Source organism: Emydura macquarii, unplaced genomic scaffold, assembly GCF_026122565.2.
Source record: "Emydura macquarii macquarii isolate MOO-44397 ecotype Brisbane River unplaced genomic scaffold, CSIRO-AGI_Emac_v2 contig_480, whole genome shotgun sequence".
NCBI classification, from domain to species: Eukaryota; Metazoa; Chordata; order Testudines; family Chelidae; genus Emydura; species Emydura macquarii.
In genome coordinates, this window is record NW_027130617.1 from 1770682 (window position 1) to 1787788 (window position 17107).

General features: G+C 37.1%; 1 protein-coding gene across 4 annotated transcripts in view; it reads left to right on the plus strand.

The window, feature by feature from the left end:
* Positions 1-4542, plus strand: part of NR5A2 (nuclear receptor subfamily 5 group A member 2) — a 112714-nt gene extending 108172 nt beyond the window's left edge. For all 4 annotated transcript variants that reach the window (XM_067538296.1, XM_067538298.1, XM_067538297.1 and 1 more), the window contains one exon: positions 1350-4542. In XM_067538296.1, the coding sequence (XP_067394397.1) occupies positions 1350-1597 (248 nt within the window). In that variant the 3' untranslated portion in view covers positions 1598-4542. The remainder of the gene's footprint in view (positions 1-1349) is intronic.
* The last annotated feature ends 12565 nt before the right edge of the window (positions 4543-17107 follow it).

Sequence of the window (17107 nt, forward strand, 5' to 3'; positions counted from 1 at the left end):
AATACGATTTGAAGGAGACTCCACAGATGGGAATTCACCCAGTTCCATGACTGCTATGCAGCAAAAACCTGAATAGAAGAAAATTTGGCCCTAAGTTCATGTTACTTAACATTGTTACTGTGTTTGTTGTGAACATTCATTTTTATCGTAATGTTATGCTGACAATTTAAATGAATAAATGTCAACCAAGACAGGGTCTCACAGCAACTGCATCTTGACCACTGCTTACATGTATATTAAGTTGTTAATTTAACAGCATCTGGTGCATACATGTAAGCCGGATGATTTCATTATCCTGAAAATTTGGATTTCTAGATCTTTTTGTGTTTTAGTTGCTCACTATACGTTTCAGTAGAGTTTTCTTTTGCATTGCACAGAAATTTAATTTACACTTTTTTGAATAAAAAAAGATCAGCATCTCATGTTCATGACTATAAAACAGCAATGAAGACACATCAAAAGAAGGATGCCACCAAACTATCTTTTGTGGAAAGAAAACAGATATTAAAAGTTCAGTAAACCATCTACTTCAACATTTCTAAGGAGCTCACAGGTTCTGTATAGTAACTTTAGATGGATATTGTTAGAATGAACAATTTCCCAGTGCCCACCTTACCAATATGAATGACAGTTGTCCAGTAGCAAAGAAAATCAATGTATCGGAATTTAAAAACCATATTCAGGTTAAAGGGCACTATTCTTATTTTTTATTCTGTCCAAATGACATGGGTTTCATTTTATAAAGATCATTAGTCATTGAAATATATATTTTAGAGAGTTTCGAGTAGGGAAGATTATTTTGGCAGTCACTGGAGTGCACCAGATGGTTCATTAGCATAGGCTAGACAAGTCAAAGGCTTTCAGAATCATTTAGAAAACGTCAAACAGAAACAAGAACCTTGTCACTTTTTATTAGAATTAACTACATCATACCCTGGACACAGATTTCACCTTGGGTCAGAAAAATTAATACAGAATTATATGAATTGTATAATATACTGGGTTAAAGATAGGTCTTCCTCTGGGGACTCATTTGCTGGCAATATATTATGGTCCTCTACTTCAGGAATCTTCAACCTTTCCTCTTGTAAGCTATGAAAAGAGTTGACCTTGCTCAAAATCCATTGGTGTCTAATTGATTTGAGGTATATGCAAAATTTCAACAAGACACTCTGCTAGAGTTCTTTTGTGATCATTTTCCCAGGAAAGTTAGGGAATGAGTTTACTGAATATTCAGCAGCATGTAAAGCATGCTTTTGTCAAGAGAAAAAAAATCCATTAACTAAAACACTGTGTTAGTAAACAGGAATAAAAATGCAATTGAAATGTTACCTCTCTCCCCCATCCAGATGTCAAAAACCTTGAGAACTTCCAGCTTGTGGAAGGTGTTCAGGAACAAGTGAATGCTGCTCTGCTGGACTATACAATGTGCAACTATCCACAACAGACAGACAAATTTGGGCAGCTTCTCCTGCGGCTACCAGAAATCCGGGCCATCAGTATGCAGGCCGAAGAATACCTCTACTACAAACACCTAAACGGGGATGTGCCATGTAATAACCTCCTCATTGAAATGCTGCATGCAAAAAGAGCATAAATTATACCCATTAGAGCTTCTGCTTTCAAGAAAAAAATACTCTGAACTGCTCCAAGCAACACTAATTAAAAACTTGGTTTTAAGACTGCAAAATGGTATAATAATCAAATACTTAATAGTAAATAAGTGATGTATCAGGGTATTTGTATTGCAAACTGTGAATCAACTGCTACACATCCCCAAAGGAATCTATATAGGACCTTGTACTGGAATGAAACAAGCTTACAAGTGGATACTATCACCAATGTCAACATGAAAAAAGACAGAACAATTCTTGTATATTTAACTTTACTGATCACCACTATGAAGAAATTTAGGAACAAACTGATCCGTGTTATTAAGCTAATATAGTGGAGAAATTGAGTGCACTAAAATCCTTCATTGTACAGCAGGACTTCTAAAACAACTCTAAAGGATGCAAAACTGCACCAACATCATCTTCTATCATCCTTCCAAGGACCCAACACTTATTTTGCCTGCGATAAATGATGTGGCACCTATTCAATCTGTATTAAAGATCTGGAGTAGGCCACAGACTATATAGTAGCTCCACCAAATCATAAAAGTCTGGTTTTGAATGTCTGTGTCTCAGGCCTGCAAATAGCTAATATGAAGAGTCTGTTAATAAGTTAGCTTGACATTCTTAATGTGTTCTGAAGTTTGATTTTTGTGTGTGTTCATGTCATTAAATCAGGCAGTGTCCCTCTTCTACTTGTATTACATGGGATGGCTACAAAACATCACAAATAGCTGGTCCAAGGCAAATTTGCCAATTCAACCATGTTTCAATTACAATAGCAAAAATGGGGTTCTGGCATTGCTGCATTGACATTTCTAAGATTTTCATGCCAAATAAGCTTGCTGAAGTTTTTCAATCTTTTAGCCACCCTGTTTAAAGTTAGCTTCTTTTAAAAATACATTTAAATAATCTTCTCAGATTTCAAATGGCAGCATTTCTAAATAATGCAAGCCAACAACTAATGTGCATTTAGCTATGCAAAAAAAAAAAAAAAAACCAATCAAAATATATGAGCTGATGAAGTCAAATTGCTTGCTAAGAAGTGATTTTTAAATTACCAAGAAAAAGAAGAAAGTAAGTTTTAAACACATAATTTAAATTAAAAAAATATTTTTAAAAGAAGTTAGGTAACTAAAATCTTCTACTGGGTAAAGAAGAGTGATACTGCCATGTCTATGTAGACCAAAGTCTGCTGCAGAACAAATATTGGCGAAGGACAAATAATTACATCTCTATCCAAATGAAGATATCAGTATTATAACATGTAGTGCCACAGTTATGAAAGTCTTGCCTTATTTCATTATCCTAAAAGGTAACTGGGCAGATGTGGATCAACATATGTTTAAAATAGAGTATTAATACTTTACATTTTAAAAAAAACCTAGTGTTTACATTCTTTGGGAAAAATCTGTGATAAGATTGCAACGAAGTGATTCCCTTAGTTTTGCTTTCTGATTGGTAATTGTTTTACCAGTACTGAATTACTGTATGTCGTGAGACACTAAAATCAAAAAGGGAATCTCATTTAGACTTTAATTTTTTGAGATTATCGGCTGCACAATCACTTGTAGAAACTGTATAAACTCCTAATCCCTTAATTTTTTTCATGAAGATTGCTGGCTTTTGAATGGTTTATTTATATTGTATATCATAGTTTCCACTGTAGACAATTATGATGCTAATTTATTGGTCCTTGGTTTCATCTTTATATAAGATATAGCCAGAATGAATAAGTCAAATATATGTGTTTACTGTAGCATGTCTTCAAGTTAGTGGAACACAGTTCAGGGATATACAAGGGTCTTTACAAATTAAAATCATTCACTTGATTAAATGTCTGTAAATCTTCATAATCCTAAATGTAGTTTATTTAAATCTATTGTAAATTATGTGCCGTATAGCTTCTTCTGTTTCATGTAAATTTAACAAGGTGCATTCTTATCTTAAATTCTTTTCCAAGCATTGTACATTGTATACCAAAGACATCAGTTATTTTTGCATTAGTATAAAACAGATTATTTTAATCACCTGTATTAATCATGTCTAATACTCTGTCCATGTGTAGGGTACAAACCTAGCTAAGCCTAGGATCAGCAATTCCTAGATGTCTGTCTCACATCATGGAACACCACTCATGCTGTTTTATAGATCAAATGTAATTTGCAAACATTTCCCACCTGAGTATCATGTATAGTCAATAGAGATGGAAGCATCACTTAAAAAAACCAGCTAAACTTATAGAAAGTAAAATGTGAATGGCATTTGAAGGTGGTGATGAAGTTGCTGTGGTCACATATGTAAACATAGGGTATAATATTTCTTTTTTTTCAAGTGTTCATATTCTGTAAATTCTTTATTTGTTTTTATGGAAACATTACAGTAAACCTCACTGAATATTAAAGCTTAAAAATAAATAAAAATGTGTTGCTAACTGTATACACAGCACCATTATCTATATACAGGACAAGAGCACTAATATAAGGATGTAAAAGACAAGCAAAAATTTGCATAAAATTTAATGGAAACAGTTTCAGATAAACTATAATATATATTAACAGTATCTGTGGTTCCAAGATTCCCTCCAGATTGCCGGAAGTTTTCAAACAAAAATATCCCTAAGTTAATTATTAACCACTTTGTAACCAGACATTTACTTATGACTGCCTTATTGATTACACGACATATTAGTAAAAGCAGACTGAAATACAAAGGTTTTGGCTTTGGCTGATTTATTACAGTTCTGTATTTGTAAGCAGACAAGTTATAATGTCTGAATATTTGTATTACAGATATTCTGCAGCTGCTTTGGATTTGAACCCAGGCAACTCTTAGAATGTGCAGTTAGTTACTTGTTGAAGTTGAAGATCTCTTACTGTAACAGTGAAATACATATTGTCATGTCAGTTCTTGCCAGGAGTTATGCATCACCAATGGATTTTTTTTCAGTATTTCAATAAATATTGATATGCCCATCCCTGATTATTTTTAATTGTTTTTATGATAATCCCATTGCATTAGAAACTAAGTCCTAGTCAAATAAAAGTCAGTTACTCAAGCAGTAGTTAAAAAAAAATACTGAAGATGAGGCCAAAGAAAATTTGATGCAGAAAGGAATAAAAATATGAATGTATGCAACACTACATTCAGAACCTTGGTTATCATAATGAGCATGGTGTAGATGCATAGGCTGAATGCAATATACATGACTAGAAAGAGTGGATAAGATAAATCTCCTTTCAAAATGGCATGCATTACTTTATAATATTACATATATAAACGTATCTAAACAGCATGCTTACTTTTCTAATAGCGGTTTGATAGTCAATGTTACCTACACAAAGGGTTAACTGATGAATTATTCAGGGGGAAAATTACAAGACAAAAGAAAATCAGGTAACAGAATTCAGGAGGACAACTGAGCTCAGAATAACCTCTCAGCAATGTAAATATATGACAGGGCCAGGGGCAACTCCAGAGCTTCCAACACACTGCCAGAGGACTCTGCCAAAGAGACAGATGCTGCTGTTACTAGAAAAATGATTTTTCAATAGTTGGCCTCAGGCTTCTCTGACTGCCATTTCAAGAACATGAGGAGTGGTGGTACACTATGATTTGTCAATAGTATCCTATCCTGAGATCCAACACATCTCTCTCCCCAATTCCTTTTCTATCATAAAGTGTTATCCTGTTCCCATTGAAGTCAATGTTAAAAACTCACCAGTGCAAAATTAGGTCTATAATTAATTGTGTACAAATATTTTGTTTAAAAGGAACAAATTTTAAATACACTAAAATATACAAAATTTAAAGATAGATTAGAATTTGAAGGACTATGGTTTTATTTTGAAAGAGCATAATTTACAAGAAAATTTTGGATCAGCCCCATAAAAGATGTCAAGTTTAGCCAGTTAGCATCACATAAGAAAAAATTCCTAACTGTGATATATATTTGAGTGATGTATTTAGTATCCACAATACACACAAGCTAGGAGAGGATTTTATCTTTTAACGAAGTTTGACATTGGTTCTGAATCAATCTGATGTATGTTTTTATTGGAAACATACAAAGAGAGAGTTCAATGCAACTCAGGTCAACATAGTTCAATACTTAGTGATCTTGACAATTTCCTGGAATGCTAAATAACAGTTTTCTTTATCCCTTAACTGGAAGCCTGCAGTTTAATCTCTAATAAAGCAGCCAAAATTAACCAATATTTTCATTCTCACCAAAATATTTGCTGTGTGCAAGATTGAGCTACTACTTTTTGTTGAAAAAATTATTGTTGTGTAGAAACTAGATGCTACCATCTAAGCTGGCAATATTTGTATGTCAAAGTGTGTTAAAATAACAGTGATCATAGCAGCAGTAGGGACACAGTATTAAGACAGTCTTATAGATGTACTCTAGTGATGCTGGAATGACTCAAGTCACCTGTGTGTCAAAGCAGTAGTCCGTTATTTGCATATATGCCAGATAAAAATATTTGTAACCCTTCTGCCTGGGGCTGTCAGCAGCAACAAGGGCCGGGTTCAATATCAAGGGGTTCCTATAAACAATACAAAACAGAATTAGCTTAAGCTGCTACCCAGAAAGCTGGGAAAACTAAACAGCACCCCTAGGTGCCTCTAAGAGGAAATACTTCCCCACTCGGAAACACTGAGTCTGGGTGAAACAAAAGAAAACTTATTAAGAGCAGGAGGAATTCAGGATTAATTGGGGGAAAATATCACAACAATGATTCGAAAGTATGCAAATCATAAGCAAGCACCCATCCTGCAGTAGACCTTAGCCTCAGTTTCTCACATTGTGGTGTAAAAGTCTGATGGACAAAAGTCCCTTTAACAGGCCATTTTTCTTTCCCTCCACCGCACCCCACTCAGAGTTGGTTGTCTGAGGTCAGTGAAGTTCCAAAATTCAGGGATGCGCACATGGGTTCACCTCCCACTGCTGAACGGGAGGAGGAGGATGGTTTGAGAAATGCCTCACCACTGTCACCGTTGTATCTGCCACTGCTTGCCTTTGTCAGTACCATCTTTGCCACTGCTTAGTGTCATCTCTGCTTCTAGCTGCAATGCTGTGTTCAGAGGTTCCACCACTTGACCCAGTTCTTAGTGGTTTCACTGGGTAGTGGGGAACCTCACTGATGTATCTTCTGTGCTGTCTTCCACCACAACACTGTACAGTAAGGTCACATCCCCTAGAACTGCTCATTAGTGTTTTCAGCTGGAGTAATCAATGAGCAGAAACAAGGATTCTAAATTGAGTCTCATCAGCTCTGTCTTTAAATATTGGAGGTAGAAGGTCAAATCTGGGACTCTTTAGACAGAGTCTTCACAACCCCTCCAACTTTCAATTGGATTTGGCATCTCTACCCCTTGCCTATAACAAGTGAGGGTATTAAGTACAGTTGTGCTGCCTGTGAGTCACGTAATAAGGATAATATTTCATTACCCTTGCACTCAAGACTAAAGTGAATTTTAACCCAAAGCAGCCAAAATTGATCACTTGGGCAAAGCAGGTCTGTCCGTGAATCACCTAGGCAAAGTAGGTGTGTCCATGCAAATACTGTCTGCTCTTGAGGTTTTTTCCTCCAGTTCATCAATAGGTGGCAGGGGAGAGCTCATTTAGACCCTGGTTTATATATTAGTTACAGTATAGAAATGTGCCATTAATGTAAAGACGGCCCTAACTGGCACAGTCTTGGGACAATCAGACCCTCATCCACTGGAGTAAACTGATGTAACTCCATTAATGCCAATGGAACCATACCAATTTACCCTAGCTGAGGACCTGGCCCAGGTTTACTAACAGAGCAAGGCTTTATCCAGCTGTAGGTTAACCATCAGTTTCAAGGGGACCTCCAGCAGTTACACTCTGGGTATAATGAAGTAGTCACAAAGCAAAAACAACAGGGTGGTGGGATGCAAGCTCTTTATCAAGCCTGTGGATCAATCGAGTGAATCAATCCTGCTGTCACAGGCCAAAGCACCCATTTCATAGTCGCATATTGAAATTAGTGGGGGCTTTGCCTGAGTCACAACAGTGAAGGGACTGAAGGATTTGTCTCCACTGAGACACATTAGCAGGGCAACGTGGGGAATGCTGCACATCGCTATCTGTTCCCCCTCTTCCACTTTTGTGATCACTAAATTCACACTCTAAAGGCGGAAAAAAATTCTCAAACTGAGGCTCAGAATATTACTCTGAATGCTCCCAGCCACACTAATGCACATTGTTATGCTGCTGCAGCCACTCAAAAGAAGTTGAGAACATACCTCCTACATTCAATAGAGTGTGTGATTTACCACAGAGTGCAGGAGCTTCAGCTGAAGCCTTGATGGAACAGGAATTTTCCAGTATAGCTGATGTCAGTTGGACAGCAGCCGTGGCTTCAGAATGTTTCCCTGGATGGTTTCAATCCACAATGTCAGTTGTAACAACACAGCAAATAGGAATCTACACTAGAGAGATGGAATTGTGTGAAGGGCCCAAAAGAAGATGCATTACATGAGATACAAATTTTTTAGATGTCACCCAGTATCTGTTTACACACATGCTCACACTCCAAATGCCTCAGATGGCACTTTTTATGTCATTGTTCAGAAAGGCATCATTACTAATTTCCATCAATAATATATAATTAACATAAAATTGAAAGGGAACCCTTGGCATCAAATTAAAATTTTACAGGTTCTTTTAGAGTGGCAGAAAAGGTTTGCCACATTACCCTCTGTTTAGAGGGCATTGTACATGTGAGAGCCAAATGCATATTCATAAACTGAGTGCTAAACTGTCAGTTGCTCAATGTATTTAGAATGGGCTATCCTAAAGACAGAGTCCTTTATCTTCTTTCCAAAATGGATGCCCCCTCCTTTGATAACAGGGATAATCTGTTAGTTATCAATAATTATATTTAATATGTTGCTAGCATTGAGACATAATACATCAATCTCTCCCTAGTGATATTAGTCAGCATTACTTTCCTATGGAAGACTCAGACCCTAGCACACAGCCTCACACCCAGGCCAGACTCTGAGGCTCTAATAAGGTGGGGTGATGGGAAGAGCCACATATTGGCAACACCCTCTGACTTTATCCACCATCCATATGTTCCCTTGTTTAACATTTGTAAAGCATTTTGAGAACTTCGGCAATAATGCACAGTATTCGTATTATGTATCATCACTTTCTTTTAATCATTTATAGGACATTTCCAGACTGACTATTCCTCGTGTCTATTGCCTTTAATATTTCCAAAAGAAATAAAATGGAAATTTCAGCGCTTTACAGTAGTAGTGTAAGTATTTTAAAGATGAAAACATGATAAAATCCCCCTCCCTCCTGAGAGTTGTTAGCCAGTGCTTTTACTGACCAGTACATTCTTCTACTCTCATAGTCCTGCATCACTAGAGCGAGGGGAAATGTTCTTGTGACCACTGGATATAATGGAGTGAGGTCAGTTCCCTAGAGAGTTAACTGGTATTCTCCCACATAAGCAAAATTGATGGAAGTCGTTCAGCATCAACCTTTTAGAAGTAAAGAGATTTGACAGAAGGAGGAACTGGCTGTTCTGGTAAAATATATGTTTCCTAGACATAAGAGCCAGCAATACAGAATGTGGGGGATTCCCTTTTCCAGCTGTCAGGTAGGCTGTAATCCAATCCAATATAAAATTAGTTTCAGAGTATTCATTCCTTCCCACCAGTCCAGCTAAGACTGTAAAGGGTCACAGATAGACCTAAAAACCAGATCTGGTGATTTCCAGTTGAGATACCAGATATACGAGTACTTAGCACAATATATCACAATTCCATAGATAAAGTTGAGTTGATGAGGAGCTCCCATCATGCAATTCCAGGTGACAAGCCATTTTTCCTTGCTATTCATCATTCTGAGAAGTCACGTAAGAGTGAAGTGGTGTATCTCTTACAGATGAAGTTGAGATGGCATTTTAATTATTAAACTCCTGTTTTCAGAAAGTTATAATAAATTCCTACAGGGATAAAGTTTGATATGATGCCCTCTCAGCTTGGGAGAAAATTCTTATGCAGAATTTGGAGAAAATTGGTTTCTCTTTGTTATTATACTTAATTTGGTTTCAATTTGGTTTGTTTTATTTCAGTGGTTCATTGTAGGATAGTAGATGTTCATTGTGTTAATTTCCAATGTGAGAGGGCTTCCAGGGTGGGATTTCTCTGTCTTTGGGCTCAGCTCCACCAACCCTTTAGACTTTGCTTTTAAAGTACTGAAAAAGTGAGAAGCTGGAGATTGCCACTTGCTCTGTGATTTACATTCCCTCATGATGCCAGTTTCCTGTTTTTCGAATGCTGCGGAGAGGTTTTCCAAACACTGTATGATTCAAAATTCAACAAAGCATAAGTCGGTCAGTCCAACGTAGATGGTGCAAAAGTAACTCTGTGGTCCTCAAGAGCAAAGGATCTCAGACTTATTGGTAAAACCTGTAGTGTGTGTCAAGGGTCCAAGCTAGCCTAGGACTTTGTAATTTATCTGTTCCTGAATCCTTATTACCATACATGAACAACATATACAACCAACTGCACTTGGTGCCATGTTCCTTTGGACATATTAACCTTCATCAATCGGTGCATTAATCCAGTTTTACGCTGGTGAAACTCCACTGATGTAGCGTGGAGATGCAGCAGTGTAAAACTGAAATAATGCAGTGGTGAATCAAAACCTGTTGTTCAAAATCATGTAATTTATATTTTTGAGTTGAGGATCACAACCTGGCTGAACTTCATGATTCTATCTAGGTTCACATGCATCGAAAGATGAGAGAAGTTCTTCAATGCATGTTGCAGACTAATGGAATTAATACTCGGCAATTCTGTAGCATCTTTTATCCAAGGCTCCAAAGCCTTTTTACTAAAGTAGGTAAGTATTATCCCCATTTTATATATGGGGAAACTGACACAGGGAGGTTAAGGTGTCTTCTAATTTAAGGGTTCCTATCTTGAGATAACTATTGGTGCAGTCTAATTTCAGAGGTACTGAACATCTTGACTTCAGTTGAGGTGTTGGGTACTCATGAATTACCTGAGCTAACAGAGGACCTGGAGGACTATTTGCATTAGCATTCCATAGTGAGAAACATGCAGTTGTGGCCATGTCTTTGTTATTGTGAACACTGCCCATGAAATGTAACAGGAAGGGGATAGTGCAAGGGAAGAAGACAGAAAGAATTTAGTATAAAAATACAATACAATTAGAAGAGAGCATAGATGCAGTAAATGCATTTATGTTTCATAAATATTTAAACGTGGTTCACTTTTAATCTAGAAGAAATAAAACTAAATAAAATATGCTGGATTATTACCACCACTCTGAAATGTTAACAAGTCTTGAATAAATGACTGTTTATGTATTTTAGGGAGCTGCCACGTAAAGTGGCGTTGTTATTAATTTACATCTAATACAGCTCTGCTTTGTTTTACCCAATCTACGCAAATTTAAGATTAAGAAAGCCAGAGCAGTGTATAATTGATTAAATATGTTCAATCAATTCATTCAGATCATGCTGTGAAAACTGAAGCCTCTGATTAAATTAGACTGTTTTTTATTTAAAATCATACAGTACAATTGTCTCACAGACTATTAAGAAAATGCAAGTGTAAAAGGATTGTTTTTCATTTAGAAAATAAGTCTCCAAAATATGATCAAAAGACTTTACAGTGAAGTCATTTTTTCCATAGAACAACTTCACTGAGAGTAAAGTTCACTGTAACTGGATGTACAGTTCACATTTTGCAAAGCATGGAATTCCTTCTTCTACTTCATTATAAACAGAACCTCATAAATTCAAGTTCACTAAGGTCCTGACCCAGCAAGACTCTAATGCATGTCTTTAACTTTGAATAGTTCTGTTGATGTCAGTGGGACTACTTGTGTTCTTAAAGTTAAGCATGGGGTTAAGAGCTTTACTGTATTGTGGCCTAAGGGAGAAACTCACCTGGTGTGGAGACCCCATGCATGGCATCTTACATGACTTACCACCATGACATGTGTAGTAGATAGGACATCTACCTCAAGCTCTTAACTCTCTCATTAGTTAGTTTCCTAACACCTCACTCATCAATGCAACAATTTTATTTTGTTTCTATGTCTCTCAGGAATTATTTTTTGCTTCTTTTTACCTTATAGTTCTGTTTCATAAGCTGTAGAAAAACAGCAGAACGTTTTTTTGGGAAATGTGTTAACATTTTGAAACATTTCCACCAGCTCTGTTAGTCAACAGCCACAAGATGCCCAAACCTAGGACATACTTCAAGGAAGAGATGTGGTCTAATGGTCTCTCTCATTGGACTCATAGTCGGGAAGTCTTAAATTCTACTCCTTCCTCTGTCACCAACTCCTTTGTAACCCTGGAGAAGTCACAAAGTTCTCTGACTTAGTTTCTCCATCTATAAAATAGGAATAATATTTACCTACCTCACAGTGTGCTGTGTGAATGTAATGCTTTGTTAATGATAACGTTTAAGTATGACAAACAAACATTCCTGTATAAATCACAAGTGTCATCAAAATTGGGTTGCTAAGTGTTATTCACTAACAAAAGGTTGAGCCTTTTAGACATTGATCTGATTAACTCCCTTTCAGATGATGTGCTACTGAACAGGAAAGAGTAAGGATCAAAGAACTAAGCACAGTCTTTCATTAGGCAACCAAAATAATGACAAAATATCTTTGTTTTTGTTTGCAAAGTGGGTTGTTTTGTTTTATTATTGGGGAAGGTTTACACACAGGACAAATGTAATTACATCAAAATTTCAATCAGATATAACACAAAGAGTTTGACATTTTTGCCCTTAATACTATAATCTATTATGAAAAATTATCTTTATCTTCTTTCTTTTCCTTATCTTGCAGAACTCTTGCCAACCCAGCATTTTAGGTTTTTTTCTTTCAATGTGTTAGTCTTCAATATTAGAAATGAGACAGGGTCATCTCCCAGCACTTAATCTCAAGTTTCAATATTCAGAACTGAACTTCCACAGGTCTCTGATTTGGGGGGATATTGGGTTTTGGAAACTACCCATGTCTAATTCTAATGGTAAATACCTATTCTAATATTAAATAATATTTCACCTTGAAAATAACAGTATATGCCCCTTCAGGCATTGTCTGCAAGCAGCCCTTCCATGGAGAATGCCAATGATATACTGTTGATTAACATCCTCTCTCTCCATTACTGAAAGAACTGTTAAAAGACCAAGACCTGTTGCAGAGATAATATGAACATCAATATATCAAGCACTATGGCAGCTTCATTACCAGTGTAAATCCAACCAAAGCAATTCCTTCAAATTTGTACAAGACAATCTGAAGACAACTCTTTTGGGGGAGTATTATGCAATTCACTATTTTACAAAAACAAATAATTTGCATAATATATCCTATTTGCATGCTGGTCACTCCCACTGCTGCAAAATCTTAGGTCCAAGAAAATCAATCCAAGCCTGCATAGCATTGAAAGGTACAGATATATACTTTATGGTGCCATTAAAAAAAAACAGGCATAATTTAGAGTTTAAAGTGATAGCCTCTTTGGAAATAAAATCCCACCCATTATTCAGAAATGTGATGACTTTGTGAGGGTGTATGATCCTTCATGAGGACACTGTATGTTGAATATTAAATTACGAGTTATTGTTTGATTTGTCCTTATTCCTTTCTTCTAAATCAGCCTCATTCAATCAGGAAGTTCACTAATTATTTTTAAACTTAATTTTGGATGACCCTTTAACAACAATAGAACCTTGTGATAAAAAAGTGATGATACAGAGCTTTTAAACACAATAGAAAAGAGGTGCCTCCCTCTCACACAAAAAAAGTCTTCAATGCTGTATTGTTGTAAAGGACTTCGACTAAAGACAGTTTACATTAAAAACTAAGATTCTGATTTGCCCCTTGCCTACACCAGTTTTACATGGCTGTAACTTAATGAAGTTACTCCTGATTTATACCAGTGTATGCGAGAGAAGAATCAGACCCTTACCCTTAGTCTAAAAAATGGTTTCATTTTTTGCTTTATTTGTGCTGAACATTTCACACCTTTTCAAGTTATTGATTAGAACAGGAATCTCTGACTATAAATGGGAGGTTTGCAACCACTGATTTTCCTGATTTGTTTTGCTGTTATTTGATGTCTTCTAAGCTACAGAAAAAGAAATGCCTACTCATAGTCACAAGAGAACATTTTGCAGCAGTTGATGTGCAGAAAGTTTTATGCTGAGTTCTCACAAGTGCTTAGCACAACACGCAAATATGTAGTCTACTAGGTTGCTGAACTGTAATAAAAGACACCATTAAGTGAAATATTTGATGGAGATGCTTGGCTCATTGGGTCGGTGCTTATAGGTATAAAGGAACGCTTTGTGAAGGTAAAAGATTAAAAAATGAACTATTTTGATTTCAAAGACCAGCTTCTCTTTTTAGAGAGGGGTACTTGGCAGTTTATAGTAATGCATATAATAAGTTCTGACAGTTAAGTGGAGTACAAACTGCCCCTGTAAGAGATGCAGTAATACTTAGGGCAGTAACAAAGAACATTTACAGTCACTGCTGACATCAATGAAGTCATTAAAGTAAAACTCTGCTACCGCCCTCCCACTTTTCCCAGTAGTCTGCTATTGTGGCAGCTGCTCTCAGGCGCTAGCTGATTTTCAAGAATCACTCCTCCAAACTTGATTGGAGATTGCTGGAAGGCTGGGCAAAACACTTAGTCACATATTACATTTTCTCAAAAGTGAGATTCTGTACCCCCATGTAAAGTTACCAGAGACCCATGCTTCCTGGTTTCCCCATTATCTTTCTAGCCAGCCAGTCCCCATCCATTTCTTTTTAGGATCCCACATACACTGCAAATCTTAAAGCCAATGGGAGTAATTCTGTTCTAAATAGTGTGTTTCTGGTTTGACGTTTATGTTTAGTGAATAAATGTCCCATGTACATTCATTGGATTGATGGAGCACAATTCTGACATAAGAACCAGGAACATAGCCAATACCAGACGATTTAGCACAAATTAGCCAATCAATAATCTGTTACATCACTCTGCTTTTGTCAGGCTTCAACCTAACTTTGTTAATTATTGGAGTTACTTATTGTTCAAAATAAGCAGGCAAACAAGACAGCCGCACTTTGGTCCTGGAGGAGCCCACTCCTGTTTTTCCATTTCCTACTGTCCTCTACTAACCAGCTGAAACTTGCACATGAAGAAGATTTGCGAAAGCTCCCCACTTTTTCTTCCCCCTTTTGGAGCACATTTAGGCTACAATGTAATCCCAGAAGCTGTGAAGGAAAGAGTCACAGCACAATGCACAGCTTTTAGGCATGATCAGTTAGCTATTCAGAAACATTAAGAAGTCTGAAAACATGGAGAGACGGGGAACGTATGTTGTTTCACAACATGAAAGCAGGGTTTACAATACTGTAACCAAACCCAGATTGACTGTGGGAGAAGAGACAGAAGAATGAAATAAGTCATTTTACTGATATAATTTTTCTTTCACTTTGATAGTAAGGAGACTCAGGCTTGGTCTACACTGCTGGCAAATTTCAGCAGCAGTCGACGGGAAATACTCTACATAGCTGGCGTATCTCCCGTCGACTTCCTAACTTCTACTTACCACAGCATCCCCACTACTCTTCACTGACTGGAAATGTCCTCCAATCGATGCAGCATTACTCTTTTTGCAGGGGTGAATTAATGCCATCGACTTCCGGATCGATTGGGCAGGTCTCCACTGCCGTTCAATCGAGCCCATAGAATCAATCTGGTAGCACCGACCAGTGTAGACATCAATGTAGACTAGGGGTGGCCAACCAGTCAGAGACGAAGAGTCCAAAAATAGCTATAGATACCGCAAAGAGCCACATTTACCTTACTCTCCGCCAAAAATTCGGGCTGATCTGTCAATTTCGGCGACAGCTTGTCAGTTTCACTTTTCAGTTTCCCCTCCTCTCTTACCCTCCCCCGAAAATTCGGGCTGATCCATCAGTTTCAGCAGCAGCTTGTCAATTTCACATTTGAAAGTAAAAACTTTCTGGAGCCCCATACAATGCGCGGAGCCGCATTTGATAGAACACAGAGCCACATGTGGCTCGCGAGCCGCAGGTTGGCCATCCCTGATGTAGATATACCCTAAGACAGAAAAAAAAAAGCTAACGAAAGCCTCCACCCTCTGGGCTTTCAAGTTCTGTCCAACTAGAGGTCAAAATTAGCTAACCCTTCCTTCTGTGTGTGTTCAGTGCTGGTTATTTGGGGGTTTCTGGGGAGCAAAGCTGCAGGCAATTAGAAAAGCCTACAAAATTACAATAAATAATAATTAATAATACCTAGGTATTAATAATATCTAACTCTTATATAGTTCTTTTCATCAGCAGATCTCAAAGATGCCCAAGTGCTGCAAGATCAAAATGTCTACAAGGAATATAGAAGGAAATCTGTAGGAAGATTGTAGTCTATTATAGGATACTTGGCACTGCAAATGTGCAGGTATAAAGTGGATGAAATTGTGACACAGATGATAAGCACCGTAGTTTAGTGTATAAACACAGTATAAACTATAAAAAATGTTCTGGATGATTAACAAGTATTAGGCGTCTTTGGAATGAAGCAATGTGTCAATTCTTCATGCTCTTGGGAATGGAGGAGTCTTATCAGGGCAAGAGATCAGGATGAACTTGCACACCAGCTTATATTAATAATGGAGAAAGTGCCTAATTCAAAACACAATAGTGAAAGGTCACTGTACCACCTTTCCATAGCAGAGGAAGTTATTCACTTTGGGCCTGGCAGGTTGAAAAAGGATGTCATTCCTAATTTGGGGGGATGCTGTCCTCTTGTAACATCACTGATTTTCTCTACTAACAAAGAACATTGGACCAGATTTGGTGAAGAATGTGACAAGTATTTATACAGCATCTAGCATGATGGAATCCTGACCTGGCTGAGTACTGTGGGCTCTACCAGAATATAAATGTGAGCATGTTAAATAACGTGGCTGTTTAATAAAAGGAGTGGAGAGTGAGAGACAGCACCAGCATTAAATCCCCACACTTCCATTCATATCGAGCAGCATCGCAAAGTTACCTAGACTCGTGGTAATTTTTGTTGCTTTTCTTTCTCTGCAGGCTTCTTCTTCATCATTTTTAATTATTAAAAAGTTGGCTAACAATTAAGAATTATAAGACAGACTTTTCTTGGAGCACATTTCCCTGTAGCTCTAAGAAAGATGTCACGTCACTAAATTGCCATTAAAATAATTTTCACTAATGTCTGGTTATGAATGGTTTCCCACTCCAAGACACATCTACTATTGCAATAAATAGGGCTGTATTATAAAAGAAACACAAACCAGTGTTTCATAAACAATTGATTTGCTATTTATGATATGTAAATTCCATCAACAATGCAAATCATGACATAATCTAAGAAGAAAAAAAGCCACCTGATACATTTAAAGCA